General features: G+C 47.8%; 1 protein-coding gene across 1 annotated transcript in view; it reads right to left on the reverse strand.

Moving 5' to 3' along the window:
- Positions 1-21020, reverse strand: part of DUSP15 (dual specificity phosphatase 15) — a 321250-nt gene extending 300230 nt beyond the window's left edge. Inside the window, exon 1 of the mRNA XM_069651004.1 lies at positions 20463-21020. Coding sequence (XP_069507105.1) covers positions 20463-20483 — 21 coding nt within the window. The 5' untranslated portion in view covers positions 20484-21020. The remainder of the gene's footprint in view (positions 1-20462) is intronic.
- Between the last annotated feature and the right edge of the window lie 5227 nt (positions 21021-26247).

A 26247-nucleotide genomic window follows, 5' to 3' on the forward strand; every position in this document is an offset into this window, starting at 1 on the left:
ACCACTAAATAGCCCCAGGACGAGACACTACTGCAAAAAGAGATCTAGTAAGTCATGTGAGACAGATTACAGGACGATCTCCCTCGCCTCCACCACCCAGAGAAAGAAGTCACAACGACTATGAAAACATGATGCAGGACATAGGAACAGCACCTGAAAGCGATGTTGACATTGAAATAGGGGAATATCAGGCCAAATCTGTTATGTGCGTGTCAGAATTCAGCAAAATGAGGCATCCACCGCTGCGAACGCCCTCAGGTCTAAGAGTATTTATTTCAATGAGCAGTGAAAGATCCAGTACAAATCCATGGGAAGTTTTCCACAATGCTCAGGTATAAAGGAAGATGTGCTGTTGCAGAGCTCCATGTGCTGGAAGGAGAGGTCCCTGGAAGCAACTTATTAGGCCGCCCCATGGCCATTGAAATGAACATTGCAGCAGTGACCTATGCTATGCACCATGATAGATCAATCAAAAAAGTTTTCTTTGAACTGTTCACGGGACTCGCTTGCCTTAAGGGAGATCCAGTCAGTCTTCACATTGATGAGCCCCTAGTTCCAATTGCGCAGCACCCGAGGAGGATCCCCATTCATCTCCAACCTGAGGTTGAAAGGGAGATACAATGCTTACTAGAGGACGACAGAATTGAACCATCCAGTGGTCCAACACCATGGGACTCACACATGGTTACAGTAGCCAAAAAGGGGACAGTTGACAAAATATGCATCTGCGTAGAGATGAGGCAAGCAAACAGAGAAATTGGGCGCGAGAGGCATCTGTGAATGCATCTGGATGACATGATCAGCCTCCTAAACGGAGCCAAGATATTCACAAAGCTTGACTTAAACAAGGGCTACCACCAGATCAAATTAGACGAACAATCCAGATATATCGCTACCTTTGCCACGCACATCAAATTATTCCGATACAAGAGACAGCTTCGGCATATCCTCTGCTGCCGAGATCTTTCATGAATACATTTGGAAGGTAATTCGTCATGTCTGGAACTGTTTCAATGACAGTGTCGATATTTTGTTCTTTGGGGTCACCACAGAACAGCATGACAAAGTGCTGCAAGTAGGCACTGCACTAAGGGAGGCAGGTTTAACTCTGAATTTCAAGAAGTGTGTGTTTCACAGATCACATCTCAAGTTCTTTGGACACATGTTCTCGCACAAAGGAATGGATACTGACCATGAGAAAGTGGCTGCTATCTCGGGAATGACGTCACCACGAGATGTCAGCGAAGGTAGATCCTTTCTAGCAATGGCAAGTTACTGTAGTCAATACCTCAGGGACTTTGCCACTACCAGTGCACCACTCAGAGATCTCACCAAGCAGGGATGGACTTCCATTGGTCTCTCGAGTGTGAAGAAGCGTTTGAGCAAATAAATACAGACATAGCATCAGCCGCACATATGGCATACTTCTATCCAACCAAATGCTCTCAGTTAACAGTAGATGCCAGTCCGGTGGTCCTAGGGGCCATTTTGGCTCAACACCATCCAGGGTGACAAACACCCAGAACAATAGTTGCATATTCCAGCATGAAATTATCAGTGGGAAGACAGTACTTGCAGCCTGAAAAGAAAGGTCGCACAGTTGTCTGTACCTGCAAATGTTTTCAAATGTTTCTCTTGAGAAAAACATTCACGATAGTCATGGATCACCAGGCTCTCGTGACCATATATGGAAACCCTCAGTGCAAGATGCCACAAAGGATTGAACGATGGGGACTGAGGTTACAAGATTTCAGATTCACAATTGTGCACAAGCCAGGAAAAGAATATAATCCAGCCGACTTCATGTACCGACACCTGCTTTCAGATGGGCCAAACACAACATCCATGGCAGAAGAATACATCAACTTTCTCACAAAGCAAAGGCCTCTAAAACCACTCACAGTAGAAATCGTCAAAGAACATAGTAAGAGAGGCCGTACACTGAGGAAAGTTCAAGGACTAATTGAGTCTAGAAAATGGAGAGAGTTAGATGTCAATGGTACTGGAAGTGAGGGAGCTCTTACACAGGGGCATTCAAACTAGTAACAGCTGAAGTGCTCATGCGAGGTCAAAGAATTGTCATACCAACCGAACTACGACAATACGTGGTGGACCTTGCCCACGAAGGTCACTGAGGAATGGTGGCCACCAAGTGCCAAATCAGAGATACCATGTGGTTCCCCAGAATAGATGCAACAGTAGGAAGTGCGGCCCAAAGATGTCATTTGTGACAGAGCACTTCCAGGGCCAATAACCCCGAACCCCTTCAGAGATCTGGCATGTCAGAGTCTCCCAGGATTCATCTGGCCATCCATTTTTTCAGACCTTTCGGAGACAGGAAATAATGTATGTATATCTCTGAATCAATCATAACCACCAGCATTGCTCTCGTCAGCCTTCCACAACATTTTCTGCAAATAAGCCTTGGCCCTACCACTAATGGGAGCCGCCCTGCCCAAACTGCCAGACTGCTAGACCACAAGGCCTAAACATGCCTGTGGGTGCTTGTATTCCAGTGCACAGTGTACATGGCTTAGCAATTGAGACAGAGCTGCACCTTTTGGTGTAAGAACCAAGAGTCATTTGCTAATGGCTTGTGCCCTGCTGTACTGGCGCAAACTAAATAACTATGCCATGAAATACTGTGCAGAGCAATAATAATGGTAATGTTTCATTCAAAGCCTTGCATGTATCACTGTTTCATTTTACTACTCTCCGCACCAGAATTACATTTTTGTTACTACCAACCTTATTTTTTTACTTATACTTAAGTAGTTAATGCAGCTGAATATATATTTTCAATGTAATTTGCAGGGGCCCCCAGTCGGTTGATGCACCTTCTGCAGAAACTGTGTGCAAGCAACATCATGTGTCATTTATTGTTTAATTTAGGTAACCATGTTATTAAGCATGATGTGAAAAATCACTCAATTCCCACAAAAAATAAACATTCAATTACAGAAACTAACTTTGTAAATTTAGGTTTGAGAAAAAAATAGTTGTATATAGCCTTCATGCTACCTCACTTAAATGTGTGAATGGCCCTTCATCTCCCTGGTCATTTGTGCTTTCCTGGCTGTGGGGCAAAGATCATTGTCCAGGGCAAGAAAAATAAATCCTGGCCGGGCCTCCTGCAGCATCTCAGAATGCTAATCTCTCTGAAGTGCCACCCTCTGCCCACACCCACACTCCCTCGGGTCCCACTGGCAATGCCTCCTTTCTGGGGGAAGGGAGTAGCCTTGGGGGTCCTGGTCCCCCTGCTGGAGCCTGGCCTGTACTGGTGTAGTAAAATGGTCAACCAGGTCAGCCTTCAGCCCCTCGATTTACAAGCACTCAGCTTGTCTTTCACTGAAGTCCTGTTAAAAACAAGCATTGGCAAAGACAACGGATTTGGCTTGTGTATACGTATTAGGCATTTGTAAGGCCAATGAAGGTGGTCTTATTTGGGAAGTGAGGAGGTGTAGGATGGTACGTGTACTCAAACCAAGTGGAATGGTCGCAGTAGTCTACCCCCAGGGCTTCTTGGTGCTTGCAGAAGAGCAAGCATCACAGCTGCAGGGCTGCAGTGTTTGCTACCATCAATGCTTTAAATGGGCGGGTCCTACCCGGCCCTCTGTACCAGCACTTCTTATTTCTTAACATTTGAGTACCTGCACTTCTCAACCCCTGAAAGAGAGTACCAGTACTCAACTATGTTGCAAGGTGAAAATGAAAGCTTTTCATTTCACTTTATTGCAATTTAAAGGACTGATCTTTGCTGGGGGGAAGCAGCACCCTACCCCTCCTCCTCTGTCCACCCACAGTGCCAGTGCCCATAATGTCCCAATCCTGCATCCACTGTGCTCTCAGCACACCAGGTGCAGAACACTGCTTCGCTAAGTGGGCTTCACCTGTTACCATTGGTGTCCTTTAAGAGAGCAGGGATTGATTTGGGAAGCCTGGGAAATTACTTTAAGATGTTTCTTTGTCATTAGCAGTGCTTAATCTAATATGTAAATGTGTAAGCAATTGGAGTTGTGACGGAACGTTTTCCACTGAAAACTCGCACCCAGCTCTAGTTGCCTACCGAATTTCTTAATAGGCAATGAAAGTGAGCAATAATAAAGCTCCCCTTCTAAAGCTTAGTTTACAGCCATGAAATCTGCTAGTTTGACGCGCAAAAAAGAAAGTCTCATTTTATATGGTTATTCAAACTTTCTTAACAGAATGCATAACAACAAAGTGGAAGTTTGTGTGAAAGGATCCCAGATGCACTGCTTTACCACAGTGTGTGATCCTTGGCAAATAATGTTATCTCACTGTGCATCGCCTGCAAACAACAGGGTGTGCCTAAAAAAGGCCTGTTCCCAGTGCATTAAGTGGTGCTGCTAAATGAACCAGGGCTCATCGAGAAGGCGTGGCCTAAAGGTGGGGGCTGCCTGCTGACCCATTAGGCCAAGCCCCCTTGACGAGACCCGCCTCAATGGGCTACTGGCACCCCTGCCAGGCCGTCTTTGCTGATCTCTGCATTTATTTTCTATAGGCTTGCCTGGCAGGGGACAGCGCCTCGCCTATTCAGGCTTAATGGTGGTGCTGGCCCTCGCCAGCTGGGGAGGGGCAGCATCACCATTAAGGCTGAAAGGGTGAGGCCGCTGGAAGCTGAGGCCGTTTTATTGATGACTGAAACTCCTGTGAATGCCCGGGAGCTTCAGGATTTAGAAAACAAAGCCTCCACTTCCAGCGGCCTTCCGTTTCTCCATAATGGTGGCTCCGGCCCACAGGCATCTCTTGCTTAAAGGGATGCCTCACAGGTGCGGCACCACCATTATGGATGAAAGGCATTTTTTTCTGAAGCTTGAAGCTTTCGCACACGAGCGAGAGCTTCAGGCGTTAGAAAGAAATCCTTGTCATGTAGTGGCCGGGGTTGCCAGGGGAGACTAGTGAACCCCGGCAGGGCCCTGCCAAAAACGGGATTTTGGAGCCTGCCACGGCTGCGCCACGGGCTCACTTAAAGCCCTGCCTGTTCCCCTTGGTGCTGCGCTAAAACAGCCTTCGCTGAAAGTGCTGCACCGGAAGCGCTGCACCGGAATGTCCGCCTTCATAGCTTGGTGAGTATCTGCACTTCTTTTCTCCATTTAAAGCCCTGGCTGCCATGATTGCATTGTTCTAGCCAGGCAGTGGTATGCATTATGTCAGAGGTTGGTGATTGCTCTCGTTCGAGTGCACAGAACGCGACCCCGCCTCTCTTCGCCTCGTGCAGGAGACTTGTGAGCACATGATGGACTCGGATTAAATCTTTCAGTTTCGTCTTAACTGCCAACCCGTATTGGGCAGAAGGGGGTGGCGCATTCCTGAGGCCTGGTGCCACTGCGGGAGGGCATTCTGAGGCATGGTGGCATTGCAGGTGGGAAATCATGTGAAGCATGGTGCCCCTAGACCTGGGAGAGCCAGGGAATTTATAAATATGTCAGAGTCAGGGCCAGGCCTGGGGGTCTGGTCTGGCTCTTAGGGCCCAACACGAGCTGAGCCTGCTAAATGGCTGCGAGGGATGGGGCCTGTGTGAGGGGCTGGGACAAGAAAAGGGGCTGGGTACGAACAGGGACCCGGAACAGGAAAAAGGGTAAAGTGACGAGATTTAAAAAGTAGAAACACGGGACTGGCAACTGACATACAAGTAGGACTAACTCTTGAAAGTGGCTGTCAAGGCACTACACTTCAGTAGCGGTTGGAAGAGGAGGTTTAAGTGTTACTGGTGGAAAACACTCTTAATTCGTAAAATGCAGCATTTCTTCTGTGTGAAATTGTGCATCCCGGCCTGCCACCTTTGAAGACCTACTACCAAAAACCGGCACCACTGCATTTTCCAATGGAAAAATAATCTTGAGAAAGGGGGACAGAGCACCAAATACCGGGACAGTCCGGGCAAAAGCGTGACGTCTGGTCACCCTAGATTAGGGGAAGGGAAATGGGCCTAAAGGGACTGGGGCAACACAGTTAAAGGGGTTGAGGCTAGAAAAGGAGCAAGAACAGGGGCTAAAGGGGGCAAGGACGGGGGCTAAAAGATGTGGGGACAAAAACAGGGGTTAGGGGCAAACAAAGTGGATAAAAGGGACTGGGGAAATACAATTGACTAAAGGCGTTGGAGGCTACAAAAGGGGCTAAAAGTGGGCCTAAAATGGATTGCAGTGTAAAGGGGTTGGGCAACAAAAGGAGGTAAAGGGGGCAAGATCAGGGGCAAAAGGGGGCTGGGCAACAAAAGGTGGCAAGAACTGGGCCAAAAGGGGACTGGCGCAAGAACAGGGGCCAGGATGGAAAAAGGAGCTAAAAGTAATTGGGTCAACAAAGGGGCCTAAAGGGGTTGGGGCGTCAAAAGGGGCTGAAAGGAGTAGGAAGGCGACAAAAGGGCTCTGGGGCAGAGACAGCACCTTTGTATTACAGGTGGAGCGAGCACAAAGAGGTGGTAGGCACTGCTTACCACCTCCTTGTGCTCCCTACAACTTCAAATTCGCCACCACGCCAGCTGCTGAACAAGCACAGAAAGTGCTTCTCTCAGCCAATTGAGTGGCTGCGGCAGGACAGGAAGTCCAGCTGCGGCGCTCCTGCAAGTGGCTGCCTGACTTCCTGTCCCACCCCAGCCACTCTGATTGGCTGGAGCAGGACTTTTCTGTTATCTGAGTGACATGGGCACACATTGGGTGCTAGCATAGGGGTTGCGCGGGCTAATACCCTGACACTTTGAGGCAGAAGGCATCACTCTGCAGTGGGTTTAATGGACCCACTCACTACCAGCTTTCAAAACTGCTGTCTAGCCCCCAACAACATTTTGAGGCTGGCTCTGCCCCTGCTGCTGTGGGCAGGCACTGACCTGAAGGGAGGGTTAGGCCAGAGCCTTAGCTGTGACTTGGGGGGCCGAGGCCCTGCCGGGCTCGTCCATCTCTAATAGTGCCATTGCAGGTGAGCAATCATGAGTCTGGCTCCATTGCAGGTGGGCGTTTCTGGTGCCACACCAGGTGGCCCATTCTGAAGCATGGCGTCATTGCAGATGGGCATTCCTGGGGCATGGTTCTATTGTAGGTGGACATTCATGAGGCAGGGTGCCACTAGGGGTGGGTGTTGTGTGTGGACCATTTAACAGTGTGCGCATTGTGTGTCATGACCTCAATAAAAGCGGCTTTGCTGGCATGTGAGGGTCGCTACAACAGGAAATGGCAACTCATTGTCTGCGTGGTTCTTTGTCTCTGTTCACTGTGTGACCACGGCCTGGTGTTGCAGCCCCGGCCTGGGCCTGGGTGCCCCCAGAGCCGAGTCTGCTATCTGCTCGGTGCCCCCAGCCACACTATCCACGTCCGGTGATCCAGACGCTGCAGGCTGCCCCCTTCTGTCCGCCTACTGCGAGCTCGCAGTATCCTTGGTAGGCCGGGTGATCCCGACATCTGGTGCGGCCTGCCCTAGTGACTGATGGCGGGCCGCCACATTAGGCATTCCTGGGGTATGGTGACATTGCAGAGAACCACTAGCCTATGGTGTTTATCGTAGGGGTTTAGTCGATGCAACCCTCACACAAACCTATGAGGGTACAACATTTCAACTGTGAGTGATAAAATAATTAAACACATCTGTGAGAGTGTGGCTCTGCAAGCCATTTTGAGAGTGCAGCAAACAGTTTGAGGTTGTTAGTTGTCATCCAGTTGTAGATCTCTATGAGACAGTTGTTGAGGCTGTTTGTTTCCCTGGTCTTGATCATCTTCACAATCAGTTGGGTGTCGTCTGCATAGTAGTAGGCGGTCAGTCTCTGGGTTCGAATGATTTTCATCAGGGGGACATGTAGATGTTGAAGAGTAGGGGGAGAGGCTGCATCCCTGTGGGACTCCTCAGGAGATGTTTTTGGTGTTGGAGGTGAAAGGTGGTAGGTAGGTTCCTTCGGTTAGATTTATGAGGAAGGAGGTAAGCCACATTAGGACGGATTCTTGTATGCCACATTCCACAGTCTTTTTATTAGTGTTCCGTGGCTAATTGTGACCAATGCCGCAGATATGTCCAGTAGTATGAGGGCAGATTGGGTGCTGTTGTGTGCATTTATTTCAAGGCCACCCCATAAAGATAGGAGTGCCGATTCTGTTCATCTCATTGGTCTGAATCTAACTTGCGAGTGGTCAAGTATTCCATTTGTTTCAATTTATTTAAGTAGGGTTGTGTACACATGGTTCCCTAAAATCTTCACCAGGTAGGTGAAGTTGGATATAGGTATGTAGTTGCTTGGATCTTCTGCACTTTCCGATTTCTTTTTTATCAGTGGTTTGATGTATGCTGATTTGAAGGAGTTTGGTACAATACCTGTGTTTAGTGACAGGTTCATTAGGTCCCGGAAGGGTGATGCTGGGGCTTTGTGGTTGAGTATTTCTTTGAAGATGTCCGGTGGCAAGGGTCACTCGGAGATCCTGCAAGGTCGGTGTCCTTGATGAGTGTGGAGAAAATGTCTTTGGTTATTGGTTCGAAGCAGGTGAGCATTCTGTAGTCAATGTTTCACCCGTTTGGTTGTGCTTCAGTGGTTATGGTTGTATTAGCGCGGTTTGTGTTGATGGTTTGTTGGATTGTTTCTATTTTTGATCTTAAGTGGTTGGTGATGTGGTCACATAGTGCTTGTGTTGGGATGACAACTTTGTTGCAGGATGAAGGGTCTTTCATCTCTTTGATTCTGAAGAGTTATTTTTGTGGGTTGATTGCCGATTCCATCCTTGTAGTGTAGTATTTTCCTTTTGCTTTGAGTACTGTTGACTTGTATAATCTGAGTTGTTTTTGGTATTTTATTTTGTCCTGTCTATTGTAGTGTTCTCTTCATATGTTTTCTATTTAGCGGTTGTTGTTTTTTCAGCTCTTTCGGCTCTTCTGTGAACCATCTTGCGGCAAGTTTTTTTGGTGTGGCTTTGAAAGGTTTTGCTGTTGCTGGACGATCTAGGACCTTGGTGAGCCAGATGCTGAGTATGTTTTATGTTAAGTCAGCGGTCGTTTCATTACCTCTGTGATGTTAGGTTGGGATGATTCTAGCAGATCTGTTAGGGACTCCAGATCTAGACTCTTTCCATTTCTTTTTCCTGGTGGTGTGTAGTATTGGCTTTCCAGCCAGTATGAAGGAGTGGAGTTTGATGCAGAATGGTATCAGGTAGTGAGCGCTCCATACCAGCGCTGTAGGATGCGTGGATGCGCAGAGTCCTTCTCTGCAGAAGACTGTGTCCAAGGTGTGTCCATCGTTGTGGTTGGACCCGTTTACTATTTGCTTAAAGTGGAGAGTTTCCAGGAGTGAGCATATTGAGTTCGCTGAGGCTTTGTTTTCTTTTTCAAACTAGATGTTGAAGTCTCCCAATATGACTAGGTTGTCATAGTAGGTTGATAGTATCGCGATGGAGTCTGCTATTTCTGATGCGAACTTTGGATTTTAGGACTGCGGTCTATAGATCAGGAGGAACACTATGTTGGTCTGGTCGTTAACTTCGATTTAATAAGGAGGGATTCACAGTCTTCGATGTTGGTTGAGGGAAGTGGCACAGCTCGAATGTGCTCTTTGTGTACCATCGTGATTCTGTCTCCTCTTTGGTTTTCTCTAATGGCGTGTATTCATTTGAAATGGTCTGATAACCATGTTTCTGTGAGAAGGAGCGCGTCTGTGCCTCCCTCGCTGAGGAGGTCATGGATTTCTGTTCAGTGTTTTTGCCATGGATCTAACATTGAGCAGGCTGCAGTGTAGTTTGTATATTTTCCCTTGTGGGTTGTTGTTTGTTCTTATGTTTGTCTGAGTCAGTGCGATGTGGGTCTTGTTTTTGTTGCTGTTGGTTCTCTGCTGGTTGTGCTTGCTGGGAGGAGTTGTTCTTGGGTGGTCCATCTTTTCATCAAGAAGTCTCATTAGGTTGATGATAGTGTTTCTTGGTTTTGGTTTGTTCTGGTTGGTGAGTTGTTTGGGTGTTCGTTCGTACGCATCATATTTCTAACAAATAGGAATGATGATGTATAATTCACATTATAGTAATAAGTCGGCACTATGTACCAAATCAAAGATGGCGACCGGGCCCGGCTGCATGTCAGACGCACATATGTGCGTCTGACGTTTCTATTTTTATGTCGCCCATCTTTAAGTCAGTCGGAAACCACTACACAGCAACAGAACGCTGAAAGGACTGCAGTGTTTGCCGAAAGGCTCTGAAAATTATGACTGACATTATAAGGTGAGGCTGCACTCCTAAATTGGAGATCTAATGATACTATACATATCACTTATGTTTAGTTTTCAAAAACTTTGTACCAGTGATTTCCGCCCCCTAATCGCAACAATCACCCAAAATAGGACAATGAACAGCTATGTAAACCATTGAAAAACGAGTACCCATGGGTTTTTGCTTTCTAACTTTTGCAGAAACCACAATGGGCATTGATTAACGAGATTAGTGACTTAATGCTTTCGAAAAGGATATGAACAAAAATCAATCCGCGCATAGTGTTGATTACATCAAATCTTGAACGTGCACGATGTCAAAGTACTGAAACTTTTTGGTTGATGCCTGAAAATTTCAAAATACAGCAATACATATTGCATGAACCCACAGGTCAGAATTGCCTAATGAATTTGAAACTTCCTAAGCAAATGACTAGCAATTAGACTCGAAAGCTATCTTGCATTGTCATAGTAACGGCTCCTACAGAGATACATGTTAAACTGTACACTTTTTCTGCCTCTTTTTCAAGAATCTTGTATGAAACAAGAACAAAATTATGATGTTATTTAACAGTGCAACATTATTTTATATTTATTTTTATTCTAATTTGGGGAAATTATAAATTCATCTTTTGTGTTTTGACTGTCTAGGAGTATAAATAACATAAAAAATATCTGTGAACTTATACAAAAGAAACATTTTGTGATTTAACCCTCCTGATGAACCAATAGTGATGGGGAAACACGTGTTAAGGGTAACATCTATCAAAACAAAATAAATTACTTTCATTTATGGAAAAATTGGGTGAAATTCTTTCTTCTTAAATAATTGTGCGCTTGACTCTAGTGACTAACCTCTTTAACTTTGCAATTTTGACATATTCAGCAGTCTGAATAATACAGTCACTTCTATAGCAGCACAATATCAATACGCTGACCAACATTGTTACTTCTAAAGCAAGAAGTCCAGCTCACCACCAGAAGGTAATGAGTCTGCGTAGTGGCAAATGCAGCCAGAAAAACAGCACACAGCAGGAGGGAAATGCACCCACATTCAAAATATATAGCAGTGGAAAATGCACCTAGATTCAAGAAACACAGTGGTGGGGAAATGCACCCAGATTCAGGTTACATAGTAGTGGGGATATCCACCCAGATTCAAGACACACAGCAGTGGGGAAATGCACCCTAATTCAAGACACACTTTAGTGGGGAAATGCACCTAAATTCACGACGTAGTGGGGAATTGAACTCAGATTCAAAGCGCGCAGCGGTCAAGAATATGCACCTTGAACCTTAAAGCTCACAATGATTTATTTTATTTATTTTTATTTTTAGCATTTTTAAAGCGCTCACCGCTGTTACAGGAATGGTTTGTTTTTTAATTGCATAATTGTTTCTTTTTTGTCTTAGTTGCGTTATGTGTAACACGCTTAAACACCCAGAGGTTTCTAAGCACGGACCCGGGGATCGAACCTGTGTTGCTTTGTGTCGCCTTGCTTCCAAGGCGCGCACGTTGCCACTGAGCTATCCTTCCGGATAGCTCAGTGGCAACTGATAAAACAGTACAGTGAAAGAATCTCAAGCTATACGCTAAGTCAGATGTAGGTATTTATAAGATAGTTAGCTAATAAGAGTGGTTGGGTTTTAATGGAGTAAAGTAATTGCTGCTCTCCCCACCCAGACCACACTTACCTTATCTGTTGTCGCTGGTTGACTGCGGCAGGCTTAACAACATCACAAACCCTGCATTATTATAGCCAATAAACAACTCACATTTTTTTATTGTTTTTTTATTTTAAATGTATAAAGCGCACTGGCAGCCCGGAGGTATCGAGGCGCTGTTACAAGAAAGTGGGGGTCATTACAAGTTGGGCAGTAAGGGATACCGGGCACCAGTAAGGAGACCGGTGCCGTAATCCCTTACTGCCCAATTCCAAGGTCCCTTAGCGGGAACCGCAAGGGGCCTGTGGTCGGACCACACGTCCCTTATGGGTCCCGTTAGGGGACCAGGGCGCTAGTTACGGGCCTGCCATTAGCAGGCCCGTAATTAGCGCCTTCCCCATTCCCATTGAGCCCTATGGGGGCTCAAATGGGAATGGGGAATGACTGGTTCAGTGGGGATTTACCGGTCCCTCCAGGGTCGGAATGCACCGGTAAGTCCCCATTGAACCAGACCGGTGCCGGACCCGGTATTGGAGGCAGCCATGGCGCGTATAGCGCCATGGCTACCTCCAATCGCAGAATGAGGCCCAGTGTCTTAGTTACATGGAACATACATTGCTACAGGTTACAGTCAGTGTAGCAGAATTATGATGCGAAAGTACTTTACAGTATTGTGTTTACATAAAGCAAGTACAGTTGTACTCAGCATATTGAGAACAGTGAGAACTCAGTCACGGGTGAGGGCTGGTTCATACGAACAGCAGAGTTTTGCTGGACTCAGCAACGGACTCCACGATCAGCTTAGGGCCTTACTATATACCCACTTTGCGGGGGTCCACTATCAACATTTGGCAGTTCAGATTATTAGCTCATGAGTGATGGTGGTATTAACTACTTGACCCACTTGCAGTTCTGGAAAACACTGATGGCATGCTATCTTAATGGGCCTACTTTAAGCAGGATCATAGCTTCCAACACACATTACTACTGAGTCTACTTTAACCGTAGCAGATTTGCGGAATCACAGCTTGTTAAACACACCTCATTGTCATGGTGTGAGCTTACAGACATATATATATTGGCGTATAACACACACCTTAGGAACTTTAACATTTCAAACACTTTATTAGTCCAGCAAAGAGCAGCGGGCACCCCACTAGCCAGCAAAGCCCCACCGAGGACATGGGGGACACATCGGCAGATCGGTAATGAGGATAGCGCCTAATTCTTGGTCCACAAAAGAGCAAGGATCGCCCCACTGGTCGGTAAAGCCACACCCGGGGATACCAGGGGCAACATCGGCAGGTTGTCATGCCAGCAAGTCACCGCTGAGTCTGGGCTGGGCTTTCAGGCTGACGCTATGGAGCCAGTGGAGGGTCTTTGCAGCCATGCATCCCAATGCTGCTGGATGATCCATCTGGTGGGTCCTTGGTGGTTCTTACACGTTGCGTGAGACAGTCTGAAGTCTTTTAGGCCCTCCCCATGAGGATGGGGGAATGGAGTAGGACCTGCTCCTTGAGTCCCCCATTAGGTGGGGAAAAGCTGATGGAAGCGGGCAGGGCCACGCCTGGGTTCCCCCCGGGAGGGAGTTCTTTCCAGATACTGCGGTGGCCCCCCCCAGGCTGCGGTCGGGGACACGCCATGCTCAGGTTCCCCAGGCAGGAGTTTGTCCCCCTTGCATTATGGCCGTGGCGGACCCGCTGTGTCTTCTCTCCCCCAGGCAGGAGCAATATACCCCTCTATAGCGGCAGCAGGAGCTAATGGCTGCTTACACCCCGGAGCCGACGGCCGCGTCGCCTTTCCTGGCTTACCTTCCGCCTGACCATGCAAGCACTCTCTCAGGAGAGAGCCGTGGCAGGCCAACTTTATCATATGTTTGTCACATCCGCCAGGCAGGAGTTCATCGTGGCTGCGATCCAGGTCAAGCAATCTTCGAACTCCCACCATGCAGAATTGATTTGTGGTGATGGGTGGGGTACAGAAGAGGCTGCTATCCAGGTCGTGCCATCTCCGGATCCAAGCGGTAGGAGGTTCCACTGATGTGTCAGCAGAGAAGGCTGTGCATTTGCTGTCTCCCCCAGGCGCGAGGTCGCTGTGGTTGGGGTCCAGCTCGCGCCATCCACAGGCTCCCCTCCAGGCACGATAGGGTGCGGTCCAGTTTGCTCCAACTCCTTGCTTCTCCCCCGTTACCCTACATGGCTGTGGCTCACAGGCTGTGCCCCATACAGGCCTATCTTTAATCAATAGAGGGACAGGCCACTCCACTATCTTCTCCCCAGGCAGGAGCACCAAAACAAACGTGGCAGCACGGGCCACTTCTCTCCCCCAGGTAGGAGCATAGCATATGATTGCAGCAGTGCTCCACCTCGCATTCTATCCTAGTCAGGAGTTTCACTTTTTCCATTTTCATCAACATTTTTTTCTCATGCGGCAGCGGTCCTCGCTGCGCTGCCTTTCTCCCTTCAATGCGTGCATTTCATTTACTTTCATTCTTCTCCTATTTGCGGCTACGGCAGAGGCCGCGCCACATGCTCTCCCCTAGGTCGGAGATTTAGACTATCATTGCAGCGGTGGTCCTTGCTGCTTCCCTCCCCAGGTGGGAGTATTTTTTTTTCTCCTCTTCTTTTGGATGCGGCAGGAGTCACGATGGTGAGCTGGAAGGCCGACGCTGGCTGAAGCACTCAGGGGGCGGAGTCCCATGCCCTGGCATCGGCAAATAGGCCGGGCCGACCATGGCTCAGCTGGACCCTCATCGCCAGTTGCTAGGGGGCCGGCCTGTCTGGCCCCCAATTTGTGAGGATGCCCTGGGAGGCTGGGCAGCATAGTGGGCCATTGCTCAGCAGGCAGCTTGAGGCTGCAATGATCATACCGGCGCAGGTGGCTGGCTCCAACTGCCAAGCGGAAGACCGCTCAGCTCCTTTATTTTCAGTGGTCACCTGGTCACACATGTGACCGACACCACGTGACACTGCACGGGTCCTGTGATCCGGCAGTGACGTCACAACACCAAACAATCTATACAAATAAAGAAAAGCAGTTTTGCACATGCGAGAAAGCGCAGTATAATGTGATTCTAGAATTTTACGCACAGGGTCCAGGTTCGAATCCCCATTAGGGGAGAAGTAAAACAATACAAAAGGTACCCTTCTGGAACAGTGTTCTGGGTCTCACAAAGTAAGAGAATGATGGCTGATTTCCCATCTAAAGGTAAGGGAATGTGAGTCTCCTAGGTACAACGTCCCTTTGCTTTTTGGTAAACTCAGCATTCGTTCCCTTTGGTTTTGTCACGCTGAGAACCGTTTCTGGTCTGCAAATGACACGTTTCATTTTGCTGCCTCTTTAGTAAGGATTCGAATCTGGGCTCTACGAGATCTGCTTTGATATCACTACTAAGCTATCCTGCAGACACTGGCTTGCTATTGTTTATTTCAGTAGCCTGTTTGGATTATGAAGCCCATTCTCCAGCCACCACCTTGGCTTGCCCCAAAGTGGTCATCATTTGTCTTCTACAATTAAAGAACCAATTAATTTCAAATTGCTGCAGGCACAGATCTGTATGTCGGTAATGGGTGGAATCCTGGGTCCCCACCAACAATCTTCTGTTATGCATGAGTTCAGGGCTCTGCAACAGGACAGACAAGGGGATGACAATATATACCTATTTCCCACCCATCTTCCTGTCTGTTGTAGATCAAAGTGTCTCTCTGGTTAACTGAGCCCTCTGTGACTCTTGATTAAAGCGCAGGTTTACCCTAGAAGTATGTTCTGGGAGCAGACTTCCTGTCTCCCTCAAACCACATACTTCTCCCCTCTGAAAGGGTATAGCTCTGCAGGGGTTTGTTTATGGTAAATGGTGGACCCAGACATGCATTTCATTGTGTTTCATACAGACGGGTGGGAACTAGCTTCAAGTTGACACATTGCCCAATGAAGGGGTGTTAGTCCCGCCTTCCTGTTGTCTCTCCGGCAACCAAGCCCACTCGGCAGGCTTGCCTCAATTATCTCTCATTAGTATGCACTGCCACCAGCCGGAGAACAAAGGAACGCAGATCAATGGAGCCTTTGATATTTTGATTAGGCTGCTCATGGCTGGAGCAAGGTGTGCCTTCCCCCTTCTTGGATTGCTTTGATGTACCCAGGGCTGTCACATTCCATGTGAATATGACAGGAGAATAAGGTGCCTGTAGGCTGTGTCTTCCCAGAGTACAGGTGACTATGTGTTTGGTGTGGGAAACAGATGAAATGGGTGTGGAATGGCTGCACTCATTTCTCGGAGTTTGGTCTCCCATCATTCATTTACATTTATTAAAAAATCAAAAAAGCCCAGGCGAGCGTACTCTCCCTGTGCGGATGGTCGAATTCCACACACCCAGACTAATAGGGGTGTAAGGAATCTGGATGTACATTCAAACAAAACAAGGATCGCACTGACAGTTCATAATCCAAGTACATTTAATAGGAAAACAAGGCGTACACTCAACCAAACCACACTCGAAGGAAAGATGTAGGAATTAAGTGCAAATCAATTCCTAGCTTTCATCATTGACAATGTCAGTAAGGTACCTAAAGGGAGGAATAACCGCAGACAAAAAAAAATATTTGTTTTAATCAGTTGGTACAAGGGAAAAAATGTGCCTTAATGGCATCCCTGAAGCAAATAAAGCAAAAACGTCATCCTCTTTGACAGAGCTGGTGGTAACCTCTCGCATTGCAAGACAACAGTTTAAAAGCTGGCACACAGACACCTGCTTCTATAGAATGATGTGGGTTGTTGCTTGGGATGATAACGTCCAATAACGCGCAGAACCTTTGGAGCGCCATAAATGAGTACTCTCAGGAGGAACGCCAGTGCAATCCTGTTTCGGAGAAAGGATGGGACTCCTTTTCGAATCTTTATAGGCCCCCTGAAGTAAGGGAGCATAATTTGCTTTACGAGAGCAATTGGAGGGTGGTGTTTGATATTAATGACATGGAGCACTATCTTATAAAAGCTTTGAACTCAAGAGCCCAGGTCCAAATGGGTTAAGTAACTACATCCGTAAGAATGATTCAAAGGTCTGGTCAATGATTCTATGCATATTATTCCATGATATTATTATACAGAAGGCCACCCCCAGTTCCTAGAAGCCATCAGTCATTATCCCTATTTACAAAAGAACTGACAGCGTAAAACCAGCTAACTACAGACCCACAGCTCTCATTGATGCTGAGAGCAAGATCTTCACATCTTTAATCTACATTGAACTGGAACAATGGGCCTCCAATTCAGGGAGATTGAAGAAACATCAAATAGGTTTCAGGAGCGGAATGGGGACAGCTTTAAATGGCCTCATTACGAATTACCTACAATAAATAGCCAGACGATTCATCACCCACTTATGGTGCGTGTGTGCACTTCGCACAGGCATTTCACACCGCTATCAGAGAACACTCATGGGGAAGCTGAGCACATGGAATATTCCAAAAGAGCTTTTGGCAATACTGGTTTACCTACATTCAGACGCATGTTTACAGGTAAGATTGGACAGGCAGGGTACTTTAACTAAAAATCTCCCCACATAGAGGGGTTTGCGCCAGGGATGTGTACTGGCCCCCCTGCCTGTTCAATTTATATCTTTCTGATCTGGGAGATCACCTGGCAGAAGCTTCTTTTGTTTCACCTAGACTACAAAACAATCAGTATTACTCGATGATGTATGTAGATGATTTTGATATTACTCAATTGCACACAATTAGGTCTGCAGCTCCTTGTTAATGCCACAAGAAGCTATGCCATTTCTAATGATTTGGTGATGAACCCTAAAAAAACAAAAATCTGAAGATTCTGCAAAAATTGTGAACAAATGTATGGTTTTATCTAGAAAATAGGACCGACGGCTCTGGCTCCAGTTACTCAAGTTGTCTACCTGGGGTTCACCCTGGATGCAAAGGTTTGATTATGAAAAGACTGATATGATATGGCATTTATAACGCGCCTACACACAAGTGTTTCAAGGCGCGACAAGGCAAGGGAGGGGGAACAGAGGGAAGACAGAAAACGATCTTACTAGGCCAGGTATCATTCAGATTGTGCAAGTGCATGGGAGGGGGGAGGGGGAAAGTGTGTGGGGGAAGGGGGAGGGGAAAGTGCAGTACATGGGATAATAGAATAGATAAAAAATACGGCCAGCTGGTGGCAAGTGCAAGTTAAGTGCAGACATAAGTGCTGGTACGGGGACTGTAGGGATACAGAAAAACAGTCCCCAGGTGTGGGGGTTGCCAGGGAGGCAGTGCAAGTGTGCAACTGGAGAGGCCTGGGCCCGAGATCAGAAGGTTGGCCAGGTAAACAGTGCAGTTTCAGTTTCAGCCAGGAATTCAACAGGTGAGAGGGGGAGAGAAATCAGAAGCAAAGAGGAAGGTTTTAAGATGCTTCCGGAACCGGCGATGGTTCTCCTCAAGTTTCAGGGGAGCAGGGAGGCTGTTCCATAGGGAGGCCCCACCCAAAGAAAGAGATCTACCACCAATTTGTTGCTTGGAGTAGCGACTGACCCTGAGGGAGTTGGAGGCGGATGAGCGAAGAGTTCAAGAAGGAAGATATTTAGGAAGAGAGAGTTGAAGTTATTGAGGTCACTGAAGGACAAAGCAGTTGGGCCGCCCACACGAATGAGGCGGATAAACCTAAAAGTTGGCAGATTTTTTGTAAGTCCCCTGATCAATGTGTGTAAGCGAAAGTGAATGTGTAAGCATTGCTGTATGGTATGGAAATAAATCATCTGGCAAGGGAAATGGACCTGGAAAATAAGAAGGTATTTTCTGGAAAAAAACAAGGTTGCCCCAATTTTATTCCAATAGCAGTGATCCGATATGAACTCGAACTAACATCACTGAGAGGTTGGATAAAATGGAAGATTCTAACATTCTATAAAGCCATCTTAATCCCGGCAGAGAATTTGGTATTTGTAGAGGTAAATGATATTTTTCATATTGGGGACCCCGGGCCCTGTTGTGAACTTTAAGCAAAAACAGTTTGCATAGCTTGCAACATTCGGCTAACTCTCCAATCAGCAAGTCACTGCTAACCAAAAAAGCCCTCTTCCAGAAAGATTGCTGAGACGCCATCGAGACAATGCAGTCATATCAAGTGTACAGAAGCTTCTCCACAATTGAGAAGCTGGTACACCCATTACCAAATTACTTTAAAAAAATGTCCAAGTGCATGCTGGAGAGCTCAGTTTCTGCACTTTCGTGTACATGTGCTATCAACAGGTGAATTCAATATGTGAGATCCAAGAATGTAGACGGCATGGACTATTGTGCTCAGTGTAGTCAAAGGCATTGGGCCTCATTACGAGTGAGGCGGAACGGGTTAACGGGATCCGCTAAAGGAGGCGGACCCGTTAAACCCATTCCGCCTCATTACAAGCTCCCCTCGCGGGACCCGGTAAGTAACGCCTGGTCAAACCAGGCGTCCTTACCGGGTCCCGCGAGGGGAAGAGGGAGCAAACAACGGGCCGCTCGTAATCGGCCCGTTGTTTGCTCCCTCTCCCATTCCCATTGAGCCCTATGAGGGCTCAGATGGGAATGGGGAAGGTCCGGGCCCGGGTTCCTGGAGGGAGGAATTACCGGGTCCTCCAAACTCGGAATGGCCAGGTAATTCCCCATTCTGGGAACCCAGACCCGATTTCGGCAGCAGCCATGCCGCCAATAGCGGCATGGCTACCGCCGAAGTTGTAATGAGGTCCATTGTGTGCGAAACTTAAAACACGTCCTAATGCATTGCCCCACCTTGCAAAACTTGAGAATGTTGCTGTTTTGCAAATGTGTTGATAATGAACTCTGGTTGCGGATGCCGGAGTTCTGGAATCGCTTGTCTTCTGGACATGAACTCCAGCTGACGATAGCGGTTTCAAAATCGATGGAGATCAATGCTAAAAGAACTCTGGGCTCGAACCATGAGGAGCTAACTAGGGCAACGCACCCAGCACTTGCCTCATTATTATCTTTCATGCTAATCTGGATAGGAACATTGTATGTTGAATTTTTAATTATTTTTCATTTTCTTTTTATCTTCTGCCCTTTCAATTGGATGGATCTGGCTGATGATCTTTGTGGAGTTGCATTATGCGGAGGCCTCAGGGACTCCATGTTTAATGGCTCTGTAATTAATAATGACATGTGTATTTGAATCTAATTGATGTGCATTACGTGTGGTGTTATATGTTTGTACTTGTGTAGGGTTTAAGAATAAACCAATTCACAATTTTAAAAATGTTGGATGGATGGGAAGGAGAGGTGGCATTCGTCTTTGGCATAACTCTTAAGAGGGCGGGTGTTTAGCAAGGCGCGGGTTTATGAAGCGGCATGGAGACAATGACAAAGTAATGGTGGACGTTTAAGAGGCATTTTCTTTCACTGCGTTCCTTTTAGTCTTGTTAGTACACTTGTAAAACACGGTGGTGGGGGTGGAGGTAAGGCAGGACCCAGGTATGGGGTTCTTATTGCGGTAGGGGGGTACTATGGGGAACAAGGGGAGGGGGCATTCAGCCTGTCGGTCGTGTGGTTCCCGGCACGCGCGAGACTGCCTGGGCCCTGAGTGTCGCTGCCCCTTCTGCAGAGTTCACAGGTCAGCACATACCTCGCTCATGCCGTTGCCCATGGTCACAGCCCTGGGGCCATGAAGGTGCCAGCTGATGACCGTTCCGTCCTAGGGACTGGGGGCCCGGGCCCCGTGGAAGCCCGCCAGGCGATGTTCCGAGGGTGCTGCTGGCTCTTCCCTTCTCACCTCCCGCGGGCGGGTGGCAGAGGGTCCCAAGCGTGCCCTGGTATTCAGGGGGCGATGTGGACGGCTCAGCCCTGGTATATGCAGGTAGGGGTTCCAGGTCACTCCTGGTGTCCAGGTGGAGGCTTCAGGCCTGGCATACGGTTCCCAGTTCGGTCCTGTATCCAGGCAGGGGTGGGGGTCGGTCCTCCATTGGTCGTGATATCCAGGTGAAGTGTCCCCAGGCTAGGGCCTGGTCCTGGCATAGCTTCCCCAAGCCTGCCCCCTGGATGCTGCTGCGGGCACGCAGGCTGGGAGTGCTCCCCGGGCTTCTTTCTGTTCCCACGCACCTTCTCCAGCAGGGGTTCTGCTGCTGCCGCGCACAGAGACGGAGCCGCGAAACCCCTCCCAGCCACAGCTATGCGCACTTAATCCGAGAGACGTTTGGCAACTTCGCCCAGGTGTGTCCTGCTGCGCGGCTTCCAAATTCATCTCCACGCATTTAAGAACAAATACGTGCATTGACTTCATTCAGGACGGCAACAAATGAGCGCAGTCACCAAGCAACCGCCCCCACCCCGGACCCATCTAGCAGGGCCCAGGGCGCCGAGTCTTGCCACTGCCCAGAAGCAGGTGTGCAGGAGTCGGACCACGGGGAGAGCACGGCCCCGCCAACCAAAGTGTATGCAACTCACTGCTGGCTTTTCACAGCTCACAAGTAACTTTTCACACGTCCAAGGATTGCTCGCTAACAGTTTGCAATATCACTTTACTGACAACACTTCATCATATAACCCACACAAGTACAAGTTCACAAGCTCACCTTACTTCAATATTTCGCCGTGGCCCGTATCCCCCCACTGAAAGTACTTCCAAATATTCCCCTCACGGGTAACAATCACTTCAGAGTATCCCCTCGTTGGTAACATTTACTTTCTGATAACACTGCACAGTATCCCCCCGCCCCCCCCCCCACTCGGAACACTTCACAATATCTTCCCTCACTGTAATACTTCACAATAGTGCCCCTCATCGGAAACAGGTCACACTACCCAGTCTCAGTCACTGGTGACACTTCACAACATCGCCCTCAATTGTGTAACACTTCACAATACTCTCCCCACTTTAATAGTTTGCAGTACTCCCTCACATGAACCTCCTCACAATGCCCCCCAGCACCAACACACCACCATACCCATCATTGTAACTTTCAGAATATCTCTCCCATAACATGTGACACGCATAGCCATGTATCGCTGCCTGCCCTAGAAGCTTCTACAGACTCACTCCTCATATCTGTATTTCTGGGCCCCATGTCATTGCGGTTTCTGTCTCAGGGCTCCATGTTATTGTCGTTTGTGTCCAGGGGCCCATATTATTGTGGTTTCTGTCTAAGGGCCCCATGTGATTATGGATTCTGAGGGCCCCATGTTATTATGGTTTGTGTGCTGGGCCCCCATGTTATTGTGGTTGGTGTCTCTGGGCCCCATGATATTATGGTTTGTGTCTCTGGGCCCCATGTCATTGTTGGTTGTCTCGTGTCTCCCATTGAGTGTGGTTTGTGTTTCTGTGCTGCGTGTGATTCTGGGTTTTGTCTCTGGCCCATATGTGACTTGTGGCCCTTTCTCCACTGGCCCCTTGCTCATGCTGCCCTTCTGACTTTTACTCTGCAGGGACTAATCCACAGAGGCCCGTCAGCCTAGTAGTTCTCTTGAGCCGCCCCTCTAGCCCTAGGCTTCTGCAGAATGAGGGTACCCGCCTTTTCGGCACTTGGCATGGCCTTTTCGTCACTTGGCATGTCTGGCTGTGTGGAATTTGCCTGGTTGGAGGCAGCTTCTAGTTTTTGGGGTGCAGTTGGAAGCTGTATCCCAGAGTGAGGCCTACTGTCCACCCTATACAAATCCAGACAGGACCAACAGCCACTGTATCTCACCAGTGAATGCATGGGAGAATGGTAGGAGTATATCTGTCTTCCGGGAATCCATTCACTACCAAAGATGGTGTTTTTGTCTCCACCAGGCTTCCCTGGCAGAACACTGTTGCAACCACAGAGCCCTGTGTGATCGCTGCAAAGTCTAAATTAGATGCACTTTGTTCTGAACAGCGAGGGCCTTCCCATTTGAATGAGTGAAAACATGTGTTTGGATCTGTGACCATCGTCCAACCCCTACTCTGAGGTTCACTGAAGACCTTTCAGGACCTTTTAAAGGCGACGCTGCAATGTGAAGTGGAATGGAGCCATTGTTTCTCACCTAGTGACAGCAGCCTGGGACTAGACCCCTTTGACTCGTGGGTAGGTCTGTCTGCTGCCTGGAGGCCATCAACCTGCACTGACGATGGACAAGCCTGGTTGAGTGCGACCATTAAATGAAAGAGTGCAGTAGATTCAAGCCAGGACCAGTGCAGGAGGCCACCAGCAATTTCCCCCAAATCTAGAGGAGAGTTGAGTGACCCCCCCACCCCAGCTTAGTGGGGCCACCTGCTCATCTCACTGCATCCATGCAACCTTGTCACTTAGGTCCGGAGACTGTGCCTGGAGACAGCAGTCATGGCAACCCTGCAAAACTGTCCAAGAGCTCCATTGGAAACTCATGCTGGCTGCATCCACATTCTGTACCCAGCAGCACTACCTGGTCCCTAAAAATGCAAAGTGCTCAAACTTTTGTGGTACTAACTTTACTTGTGCCACCCACACACCTGTAACTTCAGTTTCATCTTCAATCAGTGCAGTCGCCTCACATGTGCATCTTCAAAGAGGCACTTGATTGTGCTGTTTCGTAAGAGTATCAATGCCATCTACTTGCTGCATGGCCAGGGCCTGGAATCATCATCACCCATGGCCAGGGATATCTTCTGTCACAAAAGATGGAATCTGGCCGTGCTAGGTCCTTCTGTGGTGTGCTGCTTCTCACCGTCTGTGGTTTGGCGATCACCATATACCAACAAGAAACATTTGAAATTGCAACAATGCGTTCCACCCCTGCACCGGATCCCAGTGAGGGCCACTGGAAGAACACATCTGTGAGGATCCCAATCCTCCTAGAACTGAAGACCACTGGAAAACTCCAAATATGAGAGCCAGGAGCCTATTGAAAGAATGTTTTCAGCATTGCACACTTCTCATTTTGCCTAATTTGTTTGCTGCAAGCTTTGTACCACAGAAAAGAGGAAGTGGACCAAGAAATATGCCTATAACATATTCACTACATCAGTAGGAGCTTTTATGCTACCACAAGGGTCTAGGATAGGGCTAGATACTTCTGTCTTTCTCTCTAATTATTTCATCTGTACAATAGGAAAGGAAAGAGTTAACTCTTTTCATTTTAATATATTACTAAGGGAACATTTTAACGTATTGCTCTCTGGATGTTTGGACTACAATTCCCATGACCATTTACCAATTACTGCACTGTGTAGGGCTGATTGGAGCTGTAGTCCAAAATATCTGGGGAGCCAAAGGGTGCAGACCCATGGTGTACAACATAAGGTTTAACATTACTGATCATAAATATGTGGACTGATAAAGTGTTGGGGTAGTCAGGAAGGGTCCCGATGATTACGAGGGATTCATGTTGCACGTGCCACTTTGATAAATAGGGGTGGAGGCGAACTGGGCGTGATGTTGCAATTTCATATGTATCGAAATGTAGTTAAATATGGATGGGATATGTTACTTTAGTGTAACTCTTTGTCTAGAATTGATACATATTAGCTTGCACGTATGCAGAAAGATAGAATGTAAAACCCACCATTTAATTTTGGTTTTTGTTTTATTCATTTTATTCACCAAATGTAAAAACATACATACACATTAATACACATACATGGGGAATTCATCAATCTCAATATAGTGGTGGGCTTTTGTACACATGAATCAACACCATGGAAGTGGGGGGCTGCTTTGCAAAATTAACTTTGAAACTGGTTCTTTGAGGTTTTTGAAGCCAGAGGATGGGTGCATAAGTAACTTCACAACCTTCGCGGTCATCTCAGAAACTGGCCATGAGTTTCATGATCTGATAAGTATTGCAGAGAGCAGAGGAAATCTCCTAATGAAGGCCAGCATGACAGAAGCGGTTTCACTATTTGTTTTAGCTCGAAGTAAAACACATGGTGAGCCAATGCCCAAGGCTAACTAATGAGAAACCATGAGTTGCAATTGTATTGTCAGATTTGCTATGTGCGATAAAGTGGCAGGTATTTAGATTCAAATTTTCCAATGAAACCAATGACCTGTGGAATGAGATAGCATCACTAACTGTTACGCTCACCTGGTCTCTGCTGAGGCGTTGGGGCACGGTTGCCGCCCTCCCTGAACTTGAATAATCCCCTTCAGGCCTCTCCCTCAGTAGAAAAGCTGTGAGTGGTGGTACGTGGTGATACTGCTCCTGCGTGGAGATAAGAGTGTGTGAGTGCGCCAATCTGTGATTGTTGTACCTCTTGAACCCTTCACCCCAAAATATGGTTTCTGTGAGCATACGCCGGCCCATAAAGCTCACCTGTGAATTATAGAAGATAAGCTCTCCATCCTGCTACTTCTGGCAGGGGCGCGTCAAATGGGATCTAGTTCCTTCATTGATCCCTGATAAGGATTAGTCCAGTCCAGCTGCGACTATGCTTCTCCTTATGATTGGTAAGTCTTTCTTGAACTCTTGTGATGCTGTTCGTTCTGTTTAATGTCTTTATATGTTGCTCCTATTTATGCCCGCAATAATGTCTCTCTTCTATTTTCTTCCCTTAGATCAGTGGTCTTCAAACCTTTTTGGCCTGGGCCCCCCCTGAGCAAAGTTTGTGCAGGCCGGGCCCCCCCCAAAGTGCCAGATGGACAGTATGTAGAAATCGCTATGAACTTTTGCGTGCCGTCACCGCACCCTATTCCCAGTACAGACCCTGGGCTCTCCCCACCCTACTCCCACCACTCTCCCAGTGCTGCCGCCCATCCTGCTCCCACTAAAGTCCCAAAACACAAGCATACACACATCCATACACATTGAAATAAAAAATAAATCGTCATAAACGTACCTTCTGCAGGGGCCTGCGTGTGGTTGCTAAAATGCCGCGCTCCAGGTTGCTCTGCCCGTATGTGCGAGGAGGCGCAGGAGCACCCCCTCACACATACATACATGCAGTGCCCCAGTCAGCATTTCCAATGAGCTATGCAAGGCTGGCGAAGCAAAACTCCCCCAGCGTTGCATGGCTCAGTGATCATGTGCGGCTGGGGAACTGAACTGTCAAAGGCAAACAGTGGGCCTCATTACGAGGTGAGCGGTAAGGGATTACCGGCACCGGTAAGGTCACCAGTGCCGGTAATCCCTAACCGCCCTACTACCAGTTCCCTTTGCGGGTCCTTCCTTTAACCTCATTACGAGGTGAGCGGTGGGCCTCATTACGAGGTGAGCGGTAAGGGATTACCGGCACCGGTAAGGGCACCAGTGCCGGTAATCCCTTACGCCCTACTACCAGTTCCCTTTGCGGGACCTTCCTTAACGCCTGGTTTTTGCAGGCGTTAAGGACGGGACCCGCGAAGGGATACCAGGGTCAATAACGGTATCGCAATTTGCCGTACCGTTATTGCCGCCTTCCCCCTTCCCATTGAGCCCTATGGGGGCTCAAATGGGAATGGGGAATGGCCCTGGTGAATGGGGAATTACTGGTCGCTCCG

Source organism: Ambystoma mexicanum, chromosome 3p (assembly GCF_040938575.1).
Source record: "Ambystoma mexicanum isolate Mex_15411 chromosome 3p, UKY_AmexF1_1, whole genome shotgun sequence".
In the NCBI taxonomy this organism is placed as follows: domain Eukaryota; kingdom Metazoa; phylum Chordata; class Amphibia; order Caudata; family Ambystomatidae; genus Ambystoma; species Ambystoma mexicanum.